Consider the following 25,360-nt stretch of genomic DNA (forward strand, 5'->3'; position numbering starts at 1 on the left):
TAGCGTGCAGAGCCGAGATCTACTCTGATTACTCTGCAGGGCCTTCGTGAGAGGATTACCGCAGCCAAAGCCCATGACCAAAGCTTCTCTGTTTAAACAGATGTCAAAATCCAAACACATGTTTGCCACCAGAGATTGCACTGCAGGGCTTTAGCTGATACGCGGGCCAATTGTAGCTAAGCACACATGGTTTAAAGGATATATCATGTCTGCGGCCTGTAAAAGCTTATTTCACTGTCTTAAAGACTTCTGAACGAGCTGCAATGAGAAGTATTTAAAGAGATGACTTGGCCAAAGAACAAATTTACACAGCTTACTGCAAACAGACTCGGACAGCCAAAACATGATTGGTGTCTGAATTTTACTTCTTCAGTTTTGTACTGGAGTTATGACGTTAATAGTGCTAACAAGCAATGATTCACAGCCACCATTAGCACTGTTTAAGCTGCATAAATAATCACAGCCTTGTGTCAAACGTTGTCAAGTCTCAAACTGTCTTGCTTATGTGGTTTCTTACACTGTATGACATACCGTTACCTACAAAAATACATCCAGCATAGCTAAAAACAGCAGTAGATACAGTAGTTAAGTCACGATACCACAATATTGGTTGCCAGTGCCAATACAAGTGCAATTATATATATATATATATATATATATATATATATATATAAGTCTTGATACCTGATTCGATACCACAACAAAAAGAAATTCCAAACAGAATAACTGAATGTAGTCTTTATTTAAGTAAACCAGTAATAATACACTTGCATTACCAACAAAAGAAAAATGTACTAGATATATTTTGATTACATATGACTGAGGGAAAAAGTCAATGCACTGTTAAAAAGAAAACAGGAGTTGATTTAAAGTACTTTTTAGGATTGAAATGATGTAAAACGTTTCGTTGGTCCATCTAAACTAAACTCTGCTCAACTAAATTCTGCTTTGCATTGTTTTATCCGAGGCATTTTTTAAAAATAAAACCAGTTAAACAGCATGTTGGCACATTTGGGTTAAAATGGCATGTAATTTTTTATTTATTTATTTTTTTTTTTACAATTTTTATAATGAAGTACAGCTTACCCCATTAAGGTATCTAGCCATATCAAATATCACAGGTCAGTGATTTCAAACTAAAATACAAAGCAATACAAGTTAAAATAAAATAACAGTAATAGGCGTATTTCTTGATAACACTTTTATCAAACTAGCTGGTAATTGTCAGACTGAAGTAAATGTGACCTGCTTGAGCTCCTTCACATCAAGATACCAGTCTTTCAGGCATGTAGGCATGTGGGTAAATTTCAGGCGTTACCTCCTTCACTGTGAGAAATAAAGGTTCTGTGCAGGTATATTTTTCATTGATCGAGGTAAAAACAATGTAAATGTTCCCTCGATGCGACAACAGTGGCTTTAAGATCCAGTTGTGTACCGTAAATATGTTTTTTCCCAGTGGAAAAGTACGTATTTTGTAATTTTTCATAACCTAAACTTTGAAAACAGAACAATAAAATAAGAAGCCTTGAGACGAGACAGGGAGTGTGGAGTCAATACAACTTATAAAATACAATTTCAATGGATTACGGTTCAGTTATGTTTCCTGATCAACCCACCCCACCCCAGTGACAGTTTCAGACCTTTATTCCTGAGAGTGTTTACGCGAACCTTAAAATATTTTAATTGAAGTTTGAAATAATCTATGACATTGCACTCTTTAAAATGAAAAATAAACACTATTGTCACATTGCTGTACTGAATGCTGCTGAATGTCAGTCTGCACTGGCAAGTTTTCTTTCGTGTAGAGTCAGACAGGAATGTGGGGCCAACTTTGATTCAGTACGACTGATACAAAAGAAAACTAGTCATATACTGAAGTAGCAGCCACCTTGAAACTTGCATTTCGTTGACACTTTTCACCATAGAAGATATATATATACCATATAAGATGTATATCATACATTGTCAGAAACCACATAAGCAAGCCTACTTGAGATTTACTTACCAACTCCGAGCAGGCTGAGGCAATTGCGTGATCACTTAAACATGCCGTTTATACACGTATGAATAAACTTCCATTAATTATTAACTAGATTACACTGTCAGAAACAAGGGTACTGCACAGGTACATTTCTATTCATCAAGTTAAAAACAATGTAAATGTAACCTCAAAGCACCGACAAAGGTCCAACTATGTGCCTTTAATAAGTTTTTTCCCCGAGAGGAAAAGTATATATCTGTACCTTTTCATGCCCTAATGTTTTAAGACAGATGAATATGTAAAAAACATCAAAAAGAGTCAAAACAGGGTGTATGGAGTCACTGCAACTTCAAAAATACAATTACAGCGGAATACAGTACAATTATACTCCCCCTCTAAAAAGTTTGGGCTTCAAGGGTTCTTTAGTAAAGAAAATGGCTGGAAATTTGGATTGATGGAATATGTGCATGAATGTGCTGTAGACGATTCTATATAGCACCCAAAAGGATTTTTTTATTGTTACAATCTAGATACTGTAATAATAGAAGAACCTTTTGGGTGCTGTATAGAACCATTTTGAAAAATGTTCTATATAAAATCATCACAAAACTCTTCTATCACGCAAAGCATTCTTTAAAAGTTCATGGTTCTATATAGAAACCATTTTCTTCACTAAAAAAAAAAATCACCCTTGAAGCACCATTTTTTTTAAGAGTGTAACTAAAGATACTGAAGACGTACCCTTCAGGCTGAGAGTGTAGCCTTGGAGCTGCAGTACAAAACTGAGGAAGCAAATTTCAGACACCAAGCACGTCTTCTCTGATCTACATTTGCGCTGCTGTGCCTTGTTTAGCACCATATCTGGATGAATGAGGGTGCTGCCCTCTGCTAGAGAAAAGCGGAGAAAGAGAAAGTACCAAAACTACGGCTGCAGCTGGTCCCACAAACGCGTACAACAGCCCTCCTTCCAGAGACAGCCAGCAGCTAGCAGGGCACAGAGAGAAAAAGGGGAAAGACAGAGAAAGAGAGAGAGGAGGACAAAGGTGAGAAGAGTGAGGGAGACAGGGTTGGAGGGGGAAAAGAAAAGGGCAGACTGAGAAAGGTAATTTCATCCAGAAGATGTACGATATTCAGCAAAGAGGCAGCGCTGTTTGTTTGTGAAGTACTGAATCCTGTAACCCCATGAGACGGGGAAAAGTGTGTGAAGTGGACAGAATGTAAAGCGAGGCTAAGAGAAAAGCAAACTTACTAGTTAACTGTACCGTATCCCTTTGCTTTGGTAAACCCAACAGAGATGGCCACAACAAGAGCAGGTAGGCCTTTAGGACAGAACAGACAGGAAGCATAATGAGAGGTCAGTCGTGCAAGATGATGCTCACATTTTTGTGATGGCATGGAAGAATCACTTTGGGATTCCTAAAGAACCTTTCACTTGATGGGCCTTTCTTTAACCAGCCAATCGAGGGACACATTTAAAGGTTCCTCATAATGTAATCATTCTGTACCAATTACTTTTTTTTCTAGAACCGTATGTCCTTTATTTTTATTTTATTTTATTTTAACAAAAGCATGCTCTCACTGCATATGAATTATGCAAAAAGTGTGGATTTGTTTGCATGTTCTGTCTTGTTTTGAGGAAAGAAAAAAACACATTCTTAACATTTTTGTCATTTTTTGACAACAAAACTTGTGGAAGCGCAGATTCAAAGCTGTTGCTACAGAATGTGAATTAACTGTAAATGTAATTTAATTTGTAATGTAATTAATACTGGTGGGAATCTCTAGGTGCCTCATGATTTGATTCCATTTTTATTCAGGGTGCCGAGATGTGATTCTCAATTGATTCTCTCAAATGATTCTTAATTACGGCTGCAACAAGCGTCTAATTTGATAGTCGAATAATCTATCGATTACTGAAACAAATAATCGATTATTCGGATTATCATTACATTACAAAATGATTTACGTAGCTATTAGCTTTTAAATTTAGCTTGAGGTTGTTTTATGCATTTGCTAACTAACAATGAAGACAAAAAAATGAAAAACTTATTCAATAATTCACTGTTGTTATTATTACTAACACAAAAGACAAAAGAATAAAAGCCCAGCATCTTTAATTTAAAAATAAACAATCAAACAAAATTTAAAACTAATTTCAAACCTTTCTTAATTAATCCACACTTATGAGGATTTTAAGGCTGCCATCGCACTGTTGTTAACTCTCGAGTAAGTGGTGATGTCAAAACATAACTAGTGAGCACGAGAAAGATGCATAATGACATCACCAACTAATCGAGTATTAAATCGAGTACTAATTTTTCAATTTTAGTCGACTAAGTCGAATAATCGGTGCACCTCTATTCTCAATCCCTCTTGACATTTTTTTATTTCCTGCACATGTCATTAATAATTAGTGTTATTTTATATGAATTTGAATGTAGCCTGTGCTCTGCATACACATTAAAGTCTGTAACTACTTTATATGTGGCGGTTTTGAAGTTAATCCTTCAGTAAATTCTAAAACTATAATAAATATTCATGCTCTATTAGTAATGTGCAATGATGGTTGCTGTTTTCTTATACAGGCTAATGTTTACAATGGGCCTTTTATCTCAGACACAAAAACTGTGACCTATCTACAGCAAACATGCATTAGCGAAATTCTGCATTTCTTGCCTCCATCACGCAGGGCTGTGCTTAATTGCAGTGGAAACAAAGAATCTAAGTGAAAATCTGATTATAACATTCTGTGAATTGACTCAGAACCATTCACAGGAGATTCATGATGCATAAAAGATTAAATAATTTAACCCTAGTAAATAACTAAATTAGTAACAATGTATTTATGTAATCACATTTAAATAGTATAGAAAAATGACTATAATAACCTCTAAAGGTTGAAACATGTTGAATGTGCAATCTGTGCATGAGAAACAGGTTGTACGAGTTAAGGAGGCACTGAGAAAGCACTGAACAAAGGCAGACAGAGAGACAGACAGATGATCTTACCCCAGCCCAGGCAGAGAAAGCGCTTGCGTATGATGCGGTTTCTCAAACGGCCCGTCACAGCCATATAGGATTGCCAGGCCTCTGTCAGAACCCAACAGAAGGAGGAGAGAAAGAAGAAGTGCAGAAAAGCTGCCACGAGAGTGCACAAAACCTGAGAGAGAGAGAATGGAAGTGATAGTGAGAGAGTAGAAGAGCACAGATAAGGACAAGGTTATGAAGCAGACGTATAAAGTGCTTCAGAGACGGAGGTGTCTGTATAAACAAGTGTGGACTGTTCTCACCTTGTTGCGTGTCTGAGTCTGTCCGATGAGGATGAGAGCATTAGAGGAGATGATGGACAGACAGAAGTTGATGAGGATGACAGAGCGTTCGGAGCGGATGTACCTGCAGAAGGAAGGAGATACTCCTCTTAACGAAACCTGCTGCCTCTGCAAACACTCGATCAGCTAGCAATATAGCATGAGCTCAGAAATGACACCTGATACATTCTCAATCAGACCAGATATAATGTACAGGTTTGTCAGATGGTAGGGACACACTCATCCAACTTATCTCCGAAAGCAATTTCTGATATCTGAACTTGTCTGATACCGAATACTGATCAGATACTAGTGTATACATACATAAACCTAAATATACAGGACTGGCTAATGTACCATAATAGAGCCTGTTAGCGGGTGCCCTGGCTACAGATTTAAATGATGGTATTATTAATATTTCTGACGTTTTTGGTATGTATCACAGTCATGTGTATTTACATATTTTTTTCCTCAATTAAAACCATTTGGATGGTTAAGCAAATCTATTTTTTGTAGACAATGGCATATTTCTCTGGGATGTCCTTTCCCTATGATATTTGAACATATACTTTATGAAGTCTGTTGCTTTTATTTATTTTAATAAGCTCATTCCAAATACTATACTTGCAGTATGTCCCAAAAAATTGGCAGCATGTTTACCACTGCGTTACATCGGCTTTCTTTTAACAGCACTGAATCATTTGGGGACTAAATACACCAACTAATCCAATTTTGAAAACAGACTTTTTTGCCATTCTTCTGATATACAAGTCTTCAGCTGTGCAACCACACAGGTTCCGTCATTTTGGACCTTGTAAAGCGCTGCATGTTTTCAATAGAAGACAGAGACATCAGTCTAAAACCTACACTCTCCGATTACACAGCCATACTGTTGTAAAGCATGAAGAATGCTTAGCACTGCCATATTGAAATAAAAATGGACATCCCTGAAATATAGTATATGACAACTAAAAGGCAGCATATGTTTCCCCAAAACATGTAAGTATCTGTCAGATCTATGGTGCTTTTTACACACATGGAAGTTACCCAGTAATGCAACCCCCCCTCCCCACAATGGCCATTTTTCCATCAATCTTGTCAGATCAACAAGACATGCCTGACCCCAAAATACATTTCCCCGGTGCAACAGTCCATTTCAGATGAGCTCGAGCCCAGAGAAGTCGGAAGTGTTTCTGGACATCAGTGACTTACGGCTTCCACTGTGCACAGTACAGTCTTTCATTTTTGAATGCAGAAATGAAGAGTGTTTACTGACAATGACTTGTCATAATATTTCTGAGCCTATGTGGTGATACTCATCACAGACACATGTATGATTTTTATTGCCATGCCATCTGAAGGGTTGAAGGTCACAAGCATTCAGTACATTTACATTTACATTTATGGCATTTGGCTGACGCTCTTATCCAGAGTGACTTACAATTTGATCGTTTTACACAGGTAGGCGAAGGTGGTGTTAGGAGTCTTGCCCAAGGACAGTTATTGGTATAGTGTAGGGTGCTTGCCCAGGTGGGGGACTGAACCCCAGTCTACAGTGTAGAAGGCAGAGGTGTGAACCACTACACTAACCAACCACCGACAACCACCCACAGTAGTGGGTTTTGTCCATGTAGAAATTTTTCCAGATTCCCTGAAGCATTTGATATTATGATGTGCTGTTACAGTCACTGAGGAAAACTGAACCTCAATTACCAATATCTTCCTAAATTGAACCAGGTGTGTACAATATGTTATTGAGCGAAATGACAAAAATAATGATGAACAATATACTTTCTAACAAGATAAAGTCAAGTGCACAATGGCTTTTCTGGTGCTTAAATATTTATTCAGGAATACAACATTTACAGTTAGGCCCAGAAATATTTGGACAGTGACAAGGTATTTTAGCTGTTTACTAAAACATATTCAAGATACAGTTATATAATCAACATGAGCTTAGAGTTCAGACTCTCAGCTTTAATTTGAGGGTATTCACATCATAATTGGAGGAAGGGTTTAGGAATTACAGCTCTTTAATATGTAGCCGCCTCTTTTTCAAGGGTCCAAAGGTAATTGTACAATTATCTTAAAAGCTATTTCGTGGGCTGCATGGGCTATTCCCTCATTAATCCATCATCAATTAGGCAAGTAAAAGGTCTGGAATTGATTCCAGGTGTGGCATTTGCATTTGGAAGCTGTTGCTGTGAACCCACAACGTGCAGTCAAAGAAGCTCTCAATGGAAGTGAAGCAGACCATCATTAGGCTGAAAAAAGAAGAAATCCATCAGAGAGACAGCAGAAATGTTAGGAGTGGCCACATCAACAGTTTGGTACATTCTGAGGAAAAAAGAGCGCACTGGTGAGCTCAGGAACTCAAAAAGGCCTGGACGTCCACAGAAGACAACAGTGGTGGATGACTGCAGAATCCTTGCAATGGTGAAGAAAAACCCTTCACAACATCCACCCAAGCTAAGAAAACTCTCCAGGAAGTAGGTGTATCAGTATCTAAGTCTACCATAAAGAGAAGACTTCGCCACAAGGTGCAAACCATTAATCAGCCTCAAAAATAGAAAGGCCACATTAGACTTCGGCAAAAAAAACATCTAAAGAAGCCTGGAACGTCTGGAACAGCATTCTTTGGACAGATGAAACTAAGATCAACCTGTACCAGAATGATGGGAAGAAGAAAGTATGTAGAAGGCTTAGAACGGCTCATGATCGAAAGCACACCACATCGTCTGTAAAGCATGGTGGAGGCAGTGTGATGGCATGGGCATGCATGGCTTCCAATGGCACTGGGTCACTAGTGTTTACTGATGATGTGACGGAAGACAGAAGCAGCCGGATGAATTCTGACCTGTACAGGGATATACTTTCTGCTCAGATTCAACCAAATGCAGCAAGGTTGATTGGACGTGGCTTCACAGTGCAGATGGACAATGACCCAAAACTTACTGCGAAAACAACTCAAGAGTTTTTTAAGGCAAAGAAGTGGAATATTCTGCAACGGCTGAGTCAATCACCAGATCTCAACCCGTTCGACCATGTATTTCACTTACTTAAGACAAAACTTAAGGCAGAAAGACCCACAAACAAGCAACAACTGAAGACAGCTGCAGTAAAGGCCTGGCAAAGCATCACAAAGGAGGAAACCCAGCATTTGGTGATGTCCATGAGTTCCAGACTTCAGGCTGTCATTGCCTGCAAAAGGACTCTCAACAAAGTATTAATAATGAACATTTTATTTATGTCCAATTACTTTTGAGCACCTGAAATGAGGAGGCTTTGTAGAAAAATGGTTGCTCCTTATGAAACTCCTAAACGTTTCATAGCTTATTTTTGTGCAACCCCTTGAATTAAACCTAAAAGTCTACACTTCAATTGCATCTCAGTTGTTTCATTTCAAATCCAATGTGGTGGCATGCAGAGCCCAGATCATGAAGATTGTGTCACTGTCCAAATATTTCTTGGCCTAACTGTAGATATAGAATATTTAAGTTTAAATTATAGGACAGAGTCTAGTTGCAGTAACTGCAGTATTTTATCCCAGCCATGCACCGCATGTTTTTGCCACTTCTTAAGACCATCATGCCACAAAACACACACAGAATTTTTGTTTCATGAAAAAAATGGCCATGGATTGCTCAGCTTTTTGCGAACTGTGCTGCTTCGGGTGAAGTTAAAAGTCATGCAGTGTGAAACTTAATGCAGGCAGAAATGAAGAATCACTATGGCTGGTGCCTGTTTCTGCTTCATTGTGGCTCACAATGGACAATTTGTATGGTCTCAATTTTAAGTGTTTATAAAGAAATCCATCAATAACATTTCAATATACTGTGGGGTCCAAAGGACTGAGACCAACAGACAAATGCTTCTGCTTCGAATTCTTTTCTAATTCAATACATTTGTCATTCCAATATACATTATCATCATAACAACTTGAGTGAAAAGCAGAACCTCTGAAATAAATGAAACATGAATTTCAGAATTTCACATGATTTGGTATCATTCCCTTTTGCACGCAAAACTCTTTTATATACACTTTGACTCCAGAGTTTGCGCAAAAGACTCTGACCAGTACATCAAACACACCTCAGAGGCATCTGAAAATGGGCTTCAGTGGAAGTGATAAAACTACAAAAAGACCTTTTTGTACACAGGCCTGAACATCAAGGTCACAAATATGTGTACATTTCAAAAGAAACCTTGAAACAGTGCAGAATCTTGAAGATTTTGTCTTCATTTTACTTGTTATAACTTTTCTTTGTTTCAATTCGTTGCACAATTCTAAAACTTTACCCGTTATTTTCAGGTTTAAATGAAAAAAAAATCCAGATTTTCAGAGTGGTCTCAGACTTTTGGTGTCCACTGTACTTTCTGACAGAATTACTCCAGACATATGCTGAAAACTCTGTCACCAAAGCTTTTTTCCTTCACAGGAATATAAACAAAACAAAATACTGCAATAATAATGCAGTGATATAACTTGACATATGACAGAACGCATGAGTGGAGGAACACGTCAGTGTGAAGTAGTTCAAGATAGGCTTGCAGTTTTTTTTTTTTTTGGACAAAAATGCTTGTACGTTTGTCAAACTGTGACTGCATATGATTCATCAGCTCACTCACAGGACACTCAAATCTGAGATTGGTCAGCATTCTCTCTGCTTTGTATCTGAGCTGTTAGATTGCTCATTTGCTAATGGGTCTTGTTAAAAAGCTATGCTTGATTTTGATGCAATAGATGTACAGCTGAAATGCTATGCAACAATAGCATAGACAATTCTGTTATTACAATCCCAATTCGAATGAAGTTGGGACGTTGTGTAAAGCATAAATAAAAACAGAATACGATGATCTGCAAATCGTTTTCAACCTACATTCAATTGAAACTACAAAGACAAGATATTTAATGTTCAAATGGATACACTTTTTTTTTGCAAATATTCACTCATTTCAAATTTGATGCCTGTAACACATTCCAAAGAAGTTGGGACAGGGGCATGTTTACCGCTGTGTTACATCACCTTTCCTTTTAACAACACTCAATAAGCCTTTGGGAACTGAGGACACTAATTGTTGAAGCTTTGTAGGTGGAATTCTTTCCCATTCTTGCTTGATGTACAACTTCAGTTGCTCAACAGTCCGGGGTCTCCGTTGTCGTATTTTCCGCTTCATAATGCGCCACACACTTTCAATGGGAGACAGGTCTGGACTGCAGGCAGGCCAGTCTAGTACCCGCACTCTTTTACTACGAAGCCACGCTGTTGTAACACGTGCAGAATGTGGCTTGGCATTGTCTTGCTGAAATAAGCAGGACGTCCCTGAAAAAGACGTTGCATGACAGAGTTTTAACTTGCACTTGTAGATGGAGCGACGAACTGAGTTCACTGACAGTGGTTTTCTGAAGTGCTCCTGAGCCCATGTGGTAATATCCATTACAGAATGATGTCGGTTTTTAATGCAGTGCCGCCTGAGGGATGGAAGGTCATGGGCATTCAATGTTAGTTTTCTGCCTTGCTGCTTACTTGCAGAGATTTCTCCAGATTCTCTGAATCTTCTGATGATATTATGGACTGTAGATGATGAAATCCCTAAATTCCTTGCAGTTGCACGTTGAGAAACGTTGTTCTTAAACTGTTGGACTATTTGCTCACGCAGTTGTTCACAAAGTGGTGAACCTCACCCCATCCTTGCTTGTGAACGACTGAGCATTTCAGGGATGCTCCCTTTATACCCAATCATGACACTGATCTGTTTCCAATTAACCTGTTCACCTGTGGAATGTTCCAAACAAGTGTTTTTTGAGCATTCCTCAACTTTCCCAGTCTTTTCTTGCCCCTGTCCCAACTTCTTTGGAATGTGTTGCAGACATCAAATTCAAAATGAGTGAATATTTGCAAAAAACAATAAAGTTTATCCGTTTGAACATTAAATATCTTGTCTTTGTAGTGTATTCAATTGAATATAGGTTGAAAAGGATTTGCAAATCATTGTATTCTGTTTTTATTCATGTTTTACACAACATCCCAACTTCACTGGAATTGGGGATGTACAATTGCTATACAATGCACTGTATAACCATGTAGTACATGCTGCCTCAACACTGCAGGCATTTTCATATTTCTAAACAGAATTAAAGAGACAAAAAGCAGGTTTGGAAGCGTCATATCCAGCTTAGGCATGGCAGCATTCTGTGATCTGCTACTATTAGGCCTTTGGTTGCTTTGGCAAAGCATTGTTGCTGGTGTTGAACATATGCTGAACAGTTGTACATCACTTTCGCCTTCTGCATCTTTTTTTCCAAGTGAACTGCAGAGCCTGGTTGCATCAGCGACATGCAAGTTCACATATAGGCTAGTTATATTTAAGTGTGTGCCAAGTGTGCGTTAAACTGAACCAAAATGGGTCACAGCACATAACTGGACATATGTAGTAGCTCCTAAACTCAACATAAAAGCTAGTTCGTGTGGTTTTAATTTAGTATTATACATTATATTTGCCAAAGCTGGTAGATATCAGTTTATTCAACATTTCTTCTGAAATCAAGGATATTAACAGGATGTTTGTCCCCTTGTGCTGCAGTGGGGCTAAACTGGATATTGGAGCATTGCCATGAAGATCTGACACAGTTCCAGCCCTTTAGCTGATGCTTGGCATTGGGCATGATGACCTAAGACCTTAGAAAATCATTTTCCAAGACTTTTCCAGGACAATTTCCATGACTTATATACATGAAAGCTATTGATCACAAAAAGTCATCTTAAAATGACACAGCTGCCGACATCCTTAACATTAATTCAACAATAAAACCCCTAACGACTTACTGCCAGAGCAATATACTGACTCACATTCACAAACCAGTCCTTGATCACTCATCACTTCATCCCAAGTTCTACTCAGATAACAGAACTGTATGTCACGCTCCAAGAAGCTGGTGTTGGTGCTACTACGCATTCTTACAGTGTCCACATGCAACACTGCAGCATTCTAAACTACAGTAGTATGAAAGGACACTGAAACTGGACATGCTAAAATATGCTTAACTTTTCAATATTCCCACGATAATTTATACATTTTTGTATTTTCCAAGACTGGAACACCAGTCTATGAATCTCCAGGTTTTCTAGGACATGTGGGAACCCTGTCTATAGAGATTATACAAGCTGTGTGTGCACAACTGAACAGTAATGAGTGCAGCTTAAAGTAGCTGAATTCACTAATTACAATGTATTCAGCCTTTTGTGGACCTCTTGCATAAAGCTTAACCCTTAGAAGTCACTTCAGTAATTATTCCTGGCTTGTAGAGAGAGAAAATACTGAGAAAGCAACAAACTCCTACCAAAGGTGTTAATCGTTTGTGTTAAAATAATAAACAAGATTATGAAACTATCTGAACTGAACAAAATGTCATGGTTGTGTGTACAATCTCATTTTGCGGGAAGAAAATCTGAGAAAAGCCCAATCAAAACATAAATTGAACCTACATGTGATTCACTGCATAACTCAAACTGAAATTTGAACACGATCCCAACTCTCCACTTCTAAGGGCTAAACCTGTAAAAACGTGCACAATGCCTAGCCTAAGCTTCTGCTTACCTCCACACGGAGACGTAGATGATGATGAGGAGCAGGAGGGTTAGGGAGGAGACCCCACAGCCCACGATCAGAGTCACGGACGGCAGCTGCGTCTTGGACGGGTCCATACTCTGCCGGTAAGAAGAGAGGAGCCGAGTTAGTGATAATCCAGCATTTCAATGCTTTAACAGAACAGAGCTGGTCGCCATCTAGACCTCAGGCAGCTGGAGGGAGCTGATTGCTGTCCACGTGGCTCCAGCGGAGGAGCAAGGTGAAATCAAGGTGACTTGGCGAGGAGCCGCTTGCTGAAGGCTGAAAGGGCCTGAGGCTAGAGAAGAGAGCAGCAGTATAGTGATCCTAAAATACAATCCTGCTGCACAATCTTCACAACACAGCTAGCTTATATGAAGCAAACTGCAGACACAGATGGTAACCATAACCCTTCTGCAATCCACCACGCCATTTCCATGCTAGTGCAGCCAATGATTTAGTTGCCATGGTGATGTGGTTGAGAAACAGCGGCCACTGCAGTGGTGGATGCAGCATTAACCCGACTAAAGGTGGGCGCTGCTCGTGTGAGCCATCAGCTGCACTACATGCTGAGTGTGTATGTGCATTAGTACATGCATATTAGGGCTACATTCAGTGCCCTGCACAAATGTTGGCACCAATGTAAACAGGAGAAATATGAGATATAACATTCTTTAATGTGTTTCCTTTTGATCTTTCAATCAAAATATTAACAAAATGCTTTATTTGAAGTATAACGGTTGAAAGAATAAAACATTAGTAAAAAAAAATATTTTTTTCAAATCTGTGTGCCACAATTATTAGCACACCTTAATTTAATACACTGTGTAGTCTCCCTTTGCAAAGATAACAGCTCTGAGTCTTCTTCTATAATGCTTAATGAGTCCAGAGAACACATGGCAAAGGATCTGATTCCATTCCTCCATACAGAACCTCTCCAGATCCTTCAGATTCCGGGGGCTATGCTTGTGGAAATGTACTTGAGATCAGGGGCAAAACCTTGATTCTGTAGTCAGTGAACTTTTTCGCTGTTGATTCTGAGATGTGCTTTGGATCACTGTCCTGCTGGAAGATCCAACCACAGCCCAGCTGGAGACAGACAGATTTAGATTTAATATCTGCTGGATTGAATCCATGTTGCCATGTATCTGAACAAGCTGTCCAGGGCCTTTGAAACACAAACAACAAACATGCATGAGCTAAAAGACCACAGCTTGATCTCAGTTTAAAAAGAAGTAAGTGATGTCAGGTGAGCATGTCCTGAAGAAGAACTCTATATAAGGTTGCACAGTGAATCACAAATGCCCCCAGTGCTGCCCTGCAAGTGTGCTGTCAGGGAGAAGTGAACACGTGGTCACGCTGTGTGCTCTCAGAGGTGTGGCAGAAAGGTACTGTATCAAAGACAGGACAGACTGACACAAGGGCTCTGCGACCCTACCCCCCCACCCCAACCCACCCCACACTCACACACATGCATGTACACACACGCACACACACACACACACACGCACACACACACACACACACACACAGAGATAATGGGCTGAGCTTATAGCCTGTCCTGTGTCCAGGTCTGATGGCCATGCAGAACCAAGTTAATTACATCCCTCTCATTAATCAGCACTGCAGTGAGATTTCTGCACTGAAAAGTACAAAGACATAGGCCTACATGTATGCATGACGAGCTAGTGTAGCTTATGTTATACCTGTTGTGTGTGTGTGTGTGTGTGTGTGTGTGTGTGTGTGTGTGTGCGTGTGTCATATGACTGTTTATGGTTATGACAAAACTCATATTTGAAGACAAATGTCAACTATTATACAGGTTCAGCCCACTACTGGTAGATCATCGTATGTGATAAAATTCAAATAATTTAATATACTGTTAAGTAGGGATGCACTGATATTCTGAACTCTAGGCCAGTGCAGATATCTGATAGTTTTTGTGTGTACATATCTGATGGCATTTCATGAACATTTATATATTGACAAATTGGGACTAGATTCACCTAAATTTTGTCCTGCTCCTAACACACATACGGAGTTGAATTGTGTGTTTTAAAGTAGGGAAAGCAGTAAAATGTGGACAATGGGACTCCAGAACCAGATTTAAGAAATGCTGGGATATATTAGACCTGATCCACTTACAATCCTTTGTATCTTTTCTTGTGTTCTATTCACGGCACTTTCATAAAGATGGCGTTAACAAGCATTATCCACCACCTGTAACAATGAGGCACATTTTCTGAAGATCTTCAGCAAATGTCTGCAGAGCTGAACTGTAAAACAGTGAAAAATGAAAACTTGCACTGTCTGCAGCGCCAGTGTTTCTACGGTGTTTGAACGAGCCTCCTTTCAACTAAACACTGGCACACTTAACAAGGGGCTACAAATTTCTAGACTGCTTTCTGTCCCTTACTGTGAATGGCGTGGCACAAAATACAATCCCAGCATGTTTTTCACTTGTGACTGGTTAAAAACAAAAGTATTGTGAAAACCAGCCACACCGGCATAAAGAAAAGACAGACAACAAAAAGAAAGAAGCAGGCTACTATGAGCACATTAGGGGCACATTAAATCATAGTGTATTCATCACACTATAAAATGGCTATTTGTTCAAAAACAAAGCAAAACATATCTAGAACGTCACGTTATGCCTCCGCTTATAATGGAAGTATTTTAATGGACTATTAATTAGCAGACTAGCATGTATAGCATCTAAATCATGTGGCTGTATTATCTATGAAAACAGAGTATCAGGTAAGCACTCAGAACAGGAGCAAAAATGCTGGATCAGTTCCTTCCTAGGAACATCCACTACATAGCCAAAAAGTTATGTGTAAGCACCTCCCCATTAATCAGCAACACCCATTGCTAACATGTGTATTACATCAAGCACATACAACAGACATGTTTTTCAGCATTTAGGCTCAGGCCCTTAGATCCAGTGAAGATTAATGTTAATGCTACAGCATCTAAAGACATTTGTGACAATTATATGTTTCCAACTTTGTAGTAACAGTTTGGGGAAGGCCCTTTCCTGTTCCAGCATGAGTGTCCCCCCCTCCACAAAGTGAGCTCCATAAAGACATGATCTGATGAGTTTGGTGTGGAGGAAATCCAGTGGCCAACACAGAGCCCTGACCTCAACCTCACTGAAAACCCTAGGATGCCTTCCCAGAACAGTGGGGGCTCTAACAGCCAGAAAGAGGTACAACTCCTATTATTAATACTAATGCCAATGTTTTGGAATGGGACAACTAATAAGCTCATACAGGTGCAACGGTTGAGTGTCCACATACTTTTGCTCATAAAGTGGATTTCTATGGTTTTTGTGTATCTGTAAGGCCTGTATCATGTCCGAGTGGCTTTTCATCTCTTCTTGTGTTTTCTGGGAATACTGTTATATGAAGGGTTGATAATAACATCCTCAAGCTTTTATGTGAATCAGAAATGGGCATTTTTATGTGTTTACAGGAACTCTTCATCAGTAAACAGTTAATAGCCATTTACAAATAGTATTTAGCATTACATAGTAAATAGGAAAATAGAAAGTGATGATGCAGAGAAACATACCACCACCCCTAAAATTCAAACCAGCACAGAGTAGTAAAACAGATCCAGATGGATTGTTGTATTATATATGTTCTCTTTATCATGTCCACCGTTGTACGTTTCTCTAGAACTGAGAATTTCACATCAAACTCTGAATTACTTTTTCTATTTTACATCTTGACAGTTTAATTATGTAGTAAGTAAGTATAAATAGCATTTAGGAATGTTTATGTGCTCTATTAATGGTACATGAGAGTATATTTGAGTACAACAACAATTGTGCTGTCTTGTTCTGTTTTCTTTTGAACATTCAAAGTATACAGAAGGCCTTGTTGGGTCTGTATATTTCTTTAGAAGCTACAAAAACCCAACAAATTGGGGAAAAAAAACAGGGAAAGAAGGAGGAAACCATGTTGGGGGCATTTAAGCTCAAAAACACCTGTTCACCTTCTGCACCTGTCACCAGTATGACAAACACAATATGGCAATTCTTGCATCATTCATTCAGTAGTCTCTCTATATCTCAACCCAAGAGATCAGCATTTTTACTGGGCGTCAAAACAGAGGATGGAGGAAAGTAATCCCAGAGGAAATTTCGGTAAAAATTCTCACTATATCTAACACATTTCTGGTTATTTGATTCCTTAGATCAAAATAAGTGCCGTGTACACATTCCCCTCCATAAACAAGAGAGCTGATTCCTTTGCTACGGCTTTCCTCCCGCAGGTGAAATTTCTGCTTGACATGGTGCCTAGGCATTAAGCAACGTGATCCGTTCAGTCAGCAAGTGCAATGCATTTGACACCTCAGAACCTCAGAAGGTGCTGCTCCTGCAGATCAGGTGACAAGCCTGAGAGAGACATGGCTGAATCTCTTTGTCACAAACAGTAAGATATAACACATATGATTCAAAATGCCATAAGCCATCTTTTGTGCTTGTGATTAAAGCAATAAGACACAAGAGGCTGTACGTTAAAATGATTTTACCAGGTTGTGATCATTAGGCATAACACAAAGCAAGATTCTTGCACCAAGCAATAAAAAAGGCCCTATAACAAAGTCCACTCGGCACCGCCTGGCAGTTATTTCCGGCCGAAAATCCTGAAACTGAAGGTCAAATTACCAAAAACATAACTGAAATCACCAGTAAACTCTAATAATAAATTGTTCTGACTACAGTGCAAGCGCAGGTCTCAACGAATGGGGCATTCCTTGCTCATGACTTAACCACCTAGGTGACTGCTTGTAAACAGCAGGCTGAAGAACTATGAATTTGTGTTAGCAATTTGTAGGGCTTGACATACACGCTCAGAAAAAAGGTATTAAACTGTCACTGGGGTGGTACCCTTAAAAAAGAGTACATCTTCACCACATTTGTTTAGGACACATAATTGTAGGCATCACGTGTAAACAGTGGAATATGGGAAGAGGGATCGTGAGATCGGCCGCAGGCTGGGACAGGCGGCAGCAGTAATGCGGTCACTGTACCGAACTGTAGTGGTCAAGAGGGAGCTGAGCCAAAAGGCAAAGCTCTTTGCTTACCAGTCGGTCTACATCCCGACCCTCACCTATGGTCATGAGCTGTGGGTAATGATCGAAAGAACAAGATAGCGAATACAAGCGGCAGAAATGAGCTTTCTTCGGAGTGTGGCGGACTACATTCTATTTGATAGAGTAAGGAGCGCGGTCATCTGGGAGGAGCTCGGAGTAGAGCCGCTACTCCTCTGCATTGAGAGGAGCCAGCTGAGATGGTTCGGGCATCTGATCCGGAAGCCCCCTGGACGGCTCCCCATGGGGGTTTACCAGGCACGGCCTACCAGGACAAGACCCTGGGGTCGTCCTAGGACCCACTGGAGGGATCATATCTCCAAGTTGGCCTGGGAGCGGCTTGGGGTTCCTGGGAATGAGCTGGAGGAAGTTGTGGGGGACAGGGTCGTCTAGGATTCTCTGCTCTCTCAACTGCTACCCAGACCCTATCTGGACTAGCGGTTAATGATGATGATGATGATGATGATGAATTGTACCAGATTGCAGAAGCATTTAAACCTCTCTTTGTTTGTTTTGTTGGTTTTCTATGTGAAGATGAGTTACCACATCCTCTACTAGGAACACAGTTAAATATGGCATTCTTCTGATTGCAATTTTACTGCACATGTTCTATTTATTTGCTGAGCTTAACATATGACAAAAAACAAAACATTAAACGTGCCATAACTTTTGTAGACCACATTTTAGGTTTTTTCTCCCAGTGGCTTTCATTCAGCAAATAAACAGTAATTCTATATTAACATGTGCAGAAGTGTGTTCTCTGTAAAGGGTGTGATCACTTGTTTTCATATAGAAAATCAACAAAGCATGTCATCTGACCAGCGTGTGCCTAAACTTTTGTACGTGACTGTACCTATATAAGGAACTCTGGATCCAAGCCTCTTTCCCCCAGGCAAAAAAAAAGAAAGGCACTCTCAAAAGTCACATCTTTTGTACATTGTCATTTGAATGTCACTGGATCCTCTGAAATACAAGGGTGTTAATAAGTTGAAATATGAATATGGCTACAGCCACTGCTGTGCGTGGAAATGACATTATAACATTGTCGACCTCAAAAAATAAGCTGTTTTAAAAAGCTGTTCTAAAGCTGTCTTTGCAGTATGAACAGGTTCTTCAGAACGTGTTGTAGATGTTTCTATATAGAACCTTTTTGAAAGGGGTTTGATATAGCACCCAAAAGGGTTCTTCTACTGTTACGATGTCAAGCTGGAAACAACAGAAGAACCTTTTGGGTCCTATTTTAGACCCTTTTGAACCCTTTTTGAAACCTATTTAGAACCATCTACTGCACATTCCCCATCAATCTGAAGAACCATTTCATAACACAAAGAACCCTTTAATCATTCAAAGGGGTGTTTAAGGGGGTTTCATGGTTTAAGGCGTGTTCATGGTTCTTTATAGAACCTTTTTCTTTACTAAAGAGCCCTTGAAGAACCATCTTTTTTAAGAGTGTTTGTCTGGTGTGCTTTACAATAGCTTCCAACATGGCTTCAATCACAGTCTAGAATGAGTCTGATCATGTTAAACTGACTCAGCTTAAAGAAAAGCAAGTCACTAAACTAAACAGGTTCTAATCAATTCAGGGAAATTCAGTGCTGTAGTGTTTTAGAGGGTCAATGCAGTTGAATTGGCGGAGAATAATAATAGATTGCTCTATTTCAGTTAATGAATAATTACAGCTATTCTGGTAATACAGCCAAGAATATTTCAGGACTCAGAGCTATCCCTTCTGAGCAGTGATTCATATTACGCTACTCAACATTAAAGTTTTTAATGTACAGTGTTCAATGTTTTGAGCCAGTTTTTGATGCTTCTACTGACAAAACTAGAAAACTCTGATACTGTTAGCTAATTCTACTGAGCTGCATTACAACAGGATGATGTTTAAAGCTGAATCATTATTCTCAAGGCCAGATGCACTAAGCCTTTTGAGCTTTTATTTCAGCACAAATAGGAGCCTTAATGTGCAAACTATGGTTCGCATGAGAAAATACAAGATATTTCTCAAGATATTACTTATGCAGTTGAAGGAAGACCAAAGTTTGGACAACTAGTGGTGACTAGTTTTGAGTGAATTTGAAGTCAGGCAAAAATTAGTGGTAGTGTCTCAAAATCATGTTACTGGGAGACTTCCATTAACAATATGAATAGGTCTAAAAGCTTCATGCGGCCACAACCTCAGCACATCCTGAAAGAATATTTACTAAAAGAACACCACTCACCAGAAGCACGTCTGTGAAAATGTACAGTGCATTATGTATGTTTGGATGTGGCCTTGATATTCACTCACAATACATGTTCCAAACTACATTTTGCCAAATGTTTTTCCTTGGATCCATTAACATAGACAATCTGTAAAGAAGCAAAGTACGATCTACTATCATGCTACATGCAAGCTAACACTATGGCACACTTAACTGAGATCACAACCAGGGATGCGCACTGATCATATCAGTCTTGTGAGATTTTTGCTTAAAAATTCTAAATTGTTCAGATGTTCAGATGTATTTTTTCTCAACTTGTAAAGATTTTACTGCATTTGGTAGATCTAACCCTAATTTCTACACACACACACACACACACACACACACACACACATATATATATATATATATATATATATATATATATAGACACACACACACACATATATATGATGCATGCCTAATCATAGCTCTAGAAACCTCACCAGAATATTCCACACAAAGCAGCAAGCTTTATCAAATGTGGTGGTTTAGTTGCTTTGGTACTTGTAGCCTACAAATAGTATCATTATATAATACCGCTAAAGTTGCTAACTGTATACTCACTGTCAATGCAGAGGACCGTTAGCATGCTTGTAGAACGTACACCAACCAGCCACTTCATTAACCACACCTCCTTGCTTCTAGAGTCTTTGCCCATTTATTCATATCCACTCACCATATAGATGCAACACCAAAGGTCCACCACAGAGCAGAGCATTATTTGGGTGGTATATCATTCTCAGCACTGCAGTGACACAGATGTGGTGGTGGCATATTAGTGTGTGTTGTGCTTGTGTAAGTGGATCAGACACAGCAGCGCTGCTGGAGGGTTTAAACACCTCAGTGTCACTGCTGGACTGAGAATAGTCCACCAACCAAAAATATCGAGCCAACAGCGTCCCGTGACCACTGATGAAGGACGAGAGGATGACCAACATAAACTGTGCAGCAGCAGATGAGCTCTACAACAGATGACATCTACAAGGTGGACCATGAAGGTAGGAGTGTCTAATAGCGTAGACAGTGAGTGGACACAGTTTAAAAACTCCAGCAGCACTGTCATATTTGATCCACTCGTACCAGCACAACACACACTAACACACCACCTCCACGTCAGTGTCACTGCAGTGCTAAGAATGACCCACCACCCAAATAATGCCTGTTCTGTGGTGGTCTTATTGGGGTTGTTGCTTACAAAGTATGCAGAGAAGCAGATGGCCTACAGTCTTTAATTATGGAACTACCAAGTGCACTTGTATGTGCACAGTATGGCAAGTGGGGCTGATAAAATAGACAAAGACTGTCGCTATAAGGAGGTGTGTTTAATTAAGTGGCAGGTCTGGGTAGGTCATTTGTAATTCAGAGGATTCAGTGACATGTGGGGCTAAATTATGCATAAGACACAACGTATCAAGTTAAACCCATTTTTGTTTACCACATGTTGCGCTCAAGGCAGTTCGTGGGAACAGCACTCATTTTTCCCATATAGAAAAACAGCTCAGGCCTGGAGTTCCTTATTTGCGCATGCTACCAACAACAAAATGATGCATGACTTCAGAGGTAAGTAGTGTGAACAGTAGGCATTCCTGTGCACAGTCTGCATGCTTAGCCTTGGTTAATGTAACTGTAATTACACACACACTATAGCTGCATTAAGGCCCATTCTACACTGGATCTTCTTATATAAACACATACATCTGGTCTTCAGCCTTGACCACTTCCTTTCTGTTGAACCTCCTGTGACCTCAGTGCCTTTACCAACACCTTACAAGTGTACCCATAGAGACAAGAACCTAAAACAGAAAATATCAGTACAATAGGACTAAAAAATGTATTAGCACACACTGCCTTTAAGACATACATGGGCCACTAGTTACAGAGCAAGGCTGGATAAAATGGCTGCAGCGTAGACTGTTTCTGTATACTCAATACTGAGAGAAAATGTGGGAATAAGAGGACAGACAGAGAATGAGAGAAAGGCAGAGAGAAAAAGAGTGCGAGATGGCAGAAAGGGAGGCTATGACCAGTTTCCCTGGCTCTTTATCATTCCAAAGCTGTAGGAGGCTAGTTGCAGACAGAGGAGCTGTCGGATGGGCCATTCAGAAGGTGGCAAGTGTAGTGTCAGGAATAATTAGCAGCGTAGCAGCGGGGGTCTGGACAGAGAGCCAGAGAGGAGAAGGAGGAGCGAGCTTCTTGGCTGGCGCATGCCACCACCAATCAAATCACCCCAACATGCTTCCCTTGAGGAACGTAACGAGCTAACTGCGACACTCCCCGAGTCTGCTGCCATCTGCCCAGGTATAGGGCTAGACACATGGAGGAGGGGGGTGGTGAGAGCCTTCCAGGGCCAGGCAGACATTGCATGTGGAGTGAGATTAGCACACTGCTACTGTACAGGCCATGGCAAAGCGAGGAAGGAATCTAAATGCAAATCTGAGATACAAAAGCAGAATCCCACAGCGCGGCTCTCTGAGACACACAAAACAACCAACATTGCCCAGCACAGATTTGAAAGGCATTCTTGCCTCAGTGTGTGGACTCAAAATCTAAAGCACAGCCCAAGACCAGCTTGTCCTTGCACACTGAGCAATCTGTGCTCGGGGATGGAGCTAGGAACATCAAACACTTCTGTTTTCCGAAAGCCAAGCTGGTGCCCACATTCTGCACCCCAAGACCAGAGCGCTGGAGAGCTCAGTCTAAAGATTTCCGGTGATTTATGCAGCTGAGGCCCAGGCCAAGGCCTCCTTTTCAGTGCTACAACACAGAAAAGAAAGAACGAAACACTTTTAAAGCTCCAACAATGACAACCAAACATGTGACAAATCAAAAACATCCTGGCTTCATGAATCTCACGGCCTTCATTGTAAGTGGGGTGGGGTGGCTGGGTGTTTCAGTGGGTCCTCTTCCTTTGCTTCGACTCTGTGGCCTACTGGCTATCTGGGCCAAGCAGCACAAAGGCAACGTTATGGGGCCTTCTATAGCTTTAAGAGCCTCCGCTGCCCACTGCTGTTACCAGGGCAACTAGTGAACAAACTGCTTCAGAGGCAGTTTCCAGTCTAATAATAACTAATCGCATTGACTGAAAAAGCCACACAAAGACACTGCCCTGTCTCCCCATCACAACTGAAACATGGTGCACTCTTTCAGCGAAGATCCACGCATATACCCACGGGACATTTACGCAGGACTGTCAATCTAAGGCCACGATGAAGGGGGGGGGGGGGGGCGGAGTGGGCATCAGATATTTGATTTTTTTTTTTTTTTACACATCTCATAAAAGAACCAGCAGAAATGTGCCATTCTCTGATATAAGAGCAACAGCCTGCAGAACACAATGAGAGATCTGCACCATATGCAATGCAGGTGTAGCACATGTTATTAGGCTGCTAGATCAAAGACGGGCAAAATCACAGAATCACCCCCCCCCCCCCATTATCTTTTCCAGCTCAGCACTTAATGCATGCAAATCAAATGCATGTGCACGACCTGTGCATTAAAAGCAGTCGCTGACGTCACTTTCTGTGGCGTGTGTGTGTGTGTGTGTGTGTTACAGAATAATATGCCAAAATCCGTCCCCATCAAAGTGGAGGGGTGCTCTTTATGAGCCTGGCATGTCGCGATGGGGGGTGAAGAGGAGGTGGAGGAGGAGGAAGAGGGGGTGGGGTGGGGGGAGAGATAGAGGGATCTGTTGATAGGGAATGACAACGGCGCCTATATTGCACGGCTTTGGAAAAAAAGAAGAAAGGAAGAAAAGAAAGAAACAGCAGACATTCAAATCGCAGCCAAAAACGAGTCGTTTGTAACCCCCCCTCCCCCCCCGCGCGCTCTCCCACTCCCCCCCACCCCCCCCCCACCCCCCAGCACTGTGAAAGCAGGCGAGAGAGGAGCGAGTACTTACCGCGTCGAGGCTGAGGCGCGCTAAAATGGCGAAGGTGGACAGTCTGTCACACACACATCTGGTCCTGGACGAGTCGATGGGCACGGCTCTGCAGGCGCGGCCAGACCACGAGCCCAGCAGAGACGAGCTGCAGCCGCGAGAGAGAGAGAGAGAGAGAGAGAGAGAGAGAGAGAGAGAGCGCTGCGGTGAATCACATGCACTGAAAAACAGGCAAGATCAAATCCCCCCTGTGTTGATGCTGCTGCTGCTGGAGCTGCTGCTGGAGCTGGAGCTGGTGCGCGCGCGTGCTTTCCCTTTCCTTTTTTCCTAATCCGATCCACGCGCTCCGCACGCTCTGCTAGCCGGAACGCCGCTCAGCGCAGTGAACACGGAGACGCAGCGAGGACGCGATGCGGTGCGCGCGTCTGCTTTGTGCACGGCCGTGTTAGCTAAAGGAAAGAGCAGAAGCGAAGAAAATAAGCCGGGAGAGAAAGAAAGAAAGAAAGAGCGTAAGACCGAATATGCGAGCGTTGGACTGTTACTATCACCGCTGCTGCTAATGCTACTTACTACTACTACTACTAGTGCTGCTGCTAACGCCGCTGCTGCCGCTGGTTAGCCGAGGCGTGATAAATGGTACTTTTATATAGGCACGTGAGAAAATTATATATAAAAAAAATCTCAACAGAAGCTTAAAATTTGCTACTCTGTGAAAAAAAAGAACAGCAATACACAGTAAAAAACTTTGGGCATCTAAAAAATGAAATATATTTATATTTAAAAATATTTAAAAAACAAGCATGCATTTCTTATTTTCACTTTTTTCTTAACTATACACTACTAGAAAAAAATACAAATAACACGTAGGAGTAGCGCTCCTCATACTGAGCAAGTACTGTGCAAAAGTGTAAGCATGTGAGGAAATTATACTTAAACAGTCTATTTATCCGGACAGTAAGCACTTTGGCTAAGAAAAACACATCACTAATTGAATAAAATCAAATAATAGTAATTTGACAAGTGGTGTTTTCACGTTTATCAGTGTTTTAGCCATTTCCAAACCTTTCCTTGTAACAGCTCAGTACTGTAGTTATCATCCAGTGCCTAGCTTACTAAATCAGGCGTGCTGCTGGGCAGTGGAAGAAAACTTAGGTTCTTCTAAACAGCTCACAAGTTGGCAACTACTGTATATCATTAATGTTTGCATTTATTCTAATGTGATAAAGGTGATAAAAACTTA

At 40.6% G+C, this 25,360-nt stretch overlaps 1 protein-coding gene across 8 annotated transcripts in view; it reads right to left on the reverse strand.

The window, feature by feature from the left end:
• Window positions 1-25,360, reverse strand: part of adgrb1a (adhesion G protein-coupled receptor B1a) — a 173,864-nt gene that overhangs the window by 31,232 nt on the left and 117,272 nt on the right. For all 8 annotated transcript variants that reach the window (XM_037536953.1, XM_037536952.1, XM_037536948.1 and 5 more), the window contains exons 17-22: window positions 24,142-24,268; window positions 12,889-12,998; window positions 5,272-5,374; window positions 4,991-5,141; window positions 3,231-3,300; window positions 2,899-2,965 (exon numbers count right to left, since the gene is read on the reverse strand). In XM_037536953.1, coding sequence (XP_037392850.1) covers window positions 2,899-2,965; window positions 3,231-3,300; window positions 4,991-5,141; window positions 5,272-5,374; window positions 12,889-12,998; window positions 24,142-24,268 — 628 coding nt within the window. The remainder of the gene's footprint in view (window positions 1-2,898; window positions 2,966-3,230; window positions 3,301-4,990; window positions 5,142-5,271; window positions 5,375-12,888; window positions 12,999-24,141; window positions 24,269-25,360) is intronic.

The sequence above is a fragment of the Pygocentrus nattereri genome, chromosome 3, assembly GCF_015220715.1.
Source record: "Pygocentrus nattereri isolate fPygNat1 chromosome 3, fPygNat1.pri, whole genome shotgun sequence".
In the NCBI taxonomy this organism is placed as follows: Eukaryota; Metazoa; Chordata; class Actinopteri; order Characiformes; family Serrasalmidae; genus Pygocentrus; species Pygocentrus nattereri.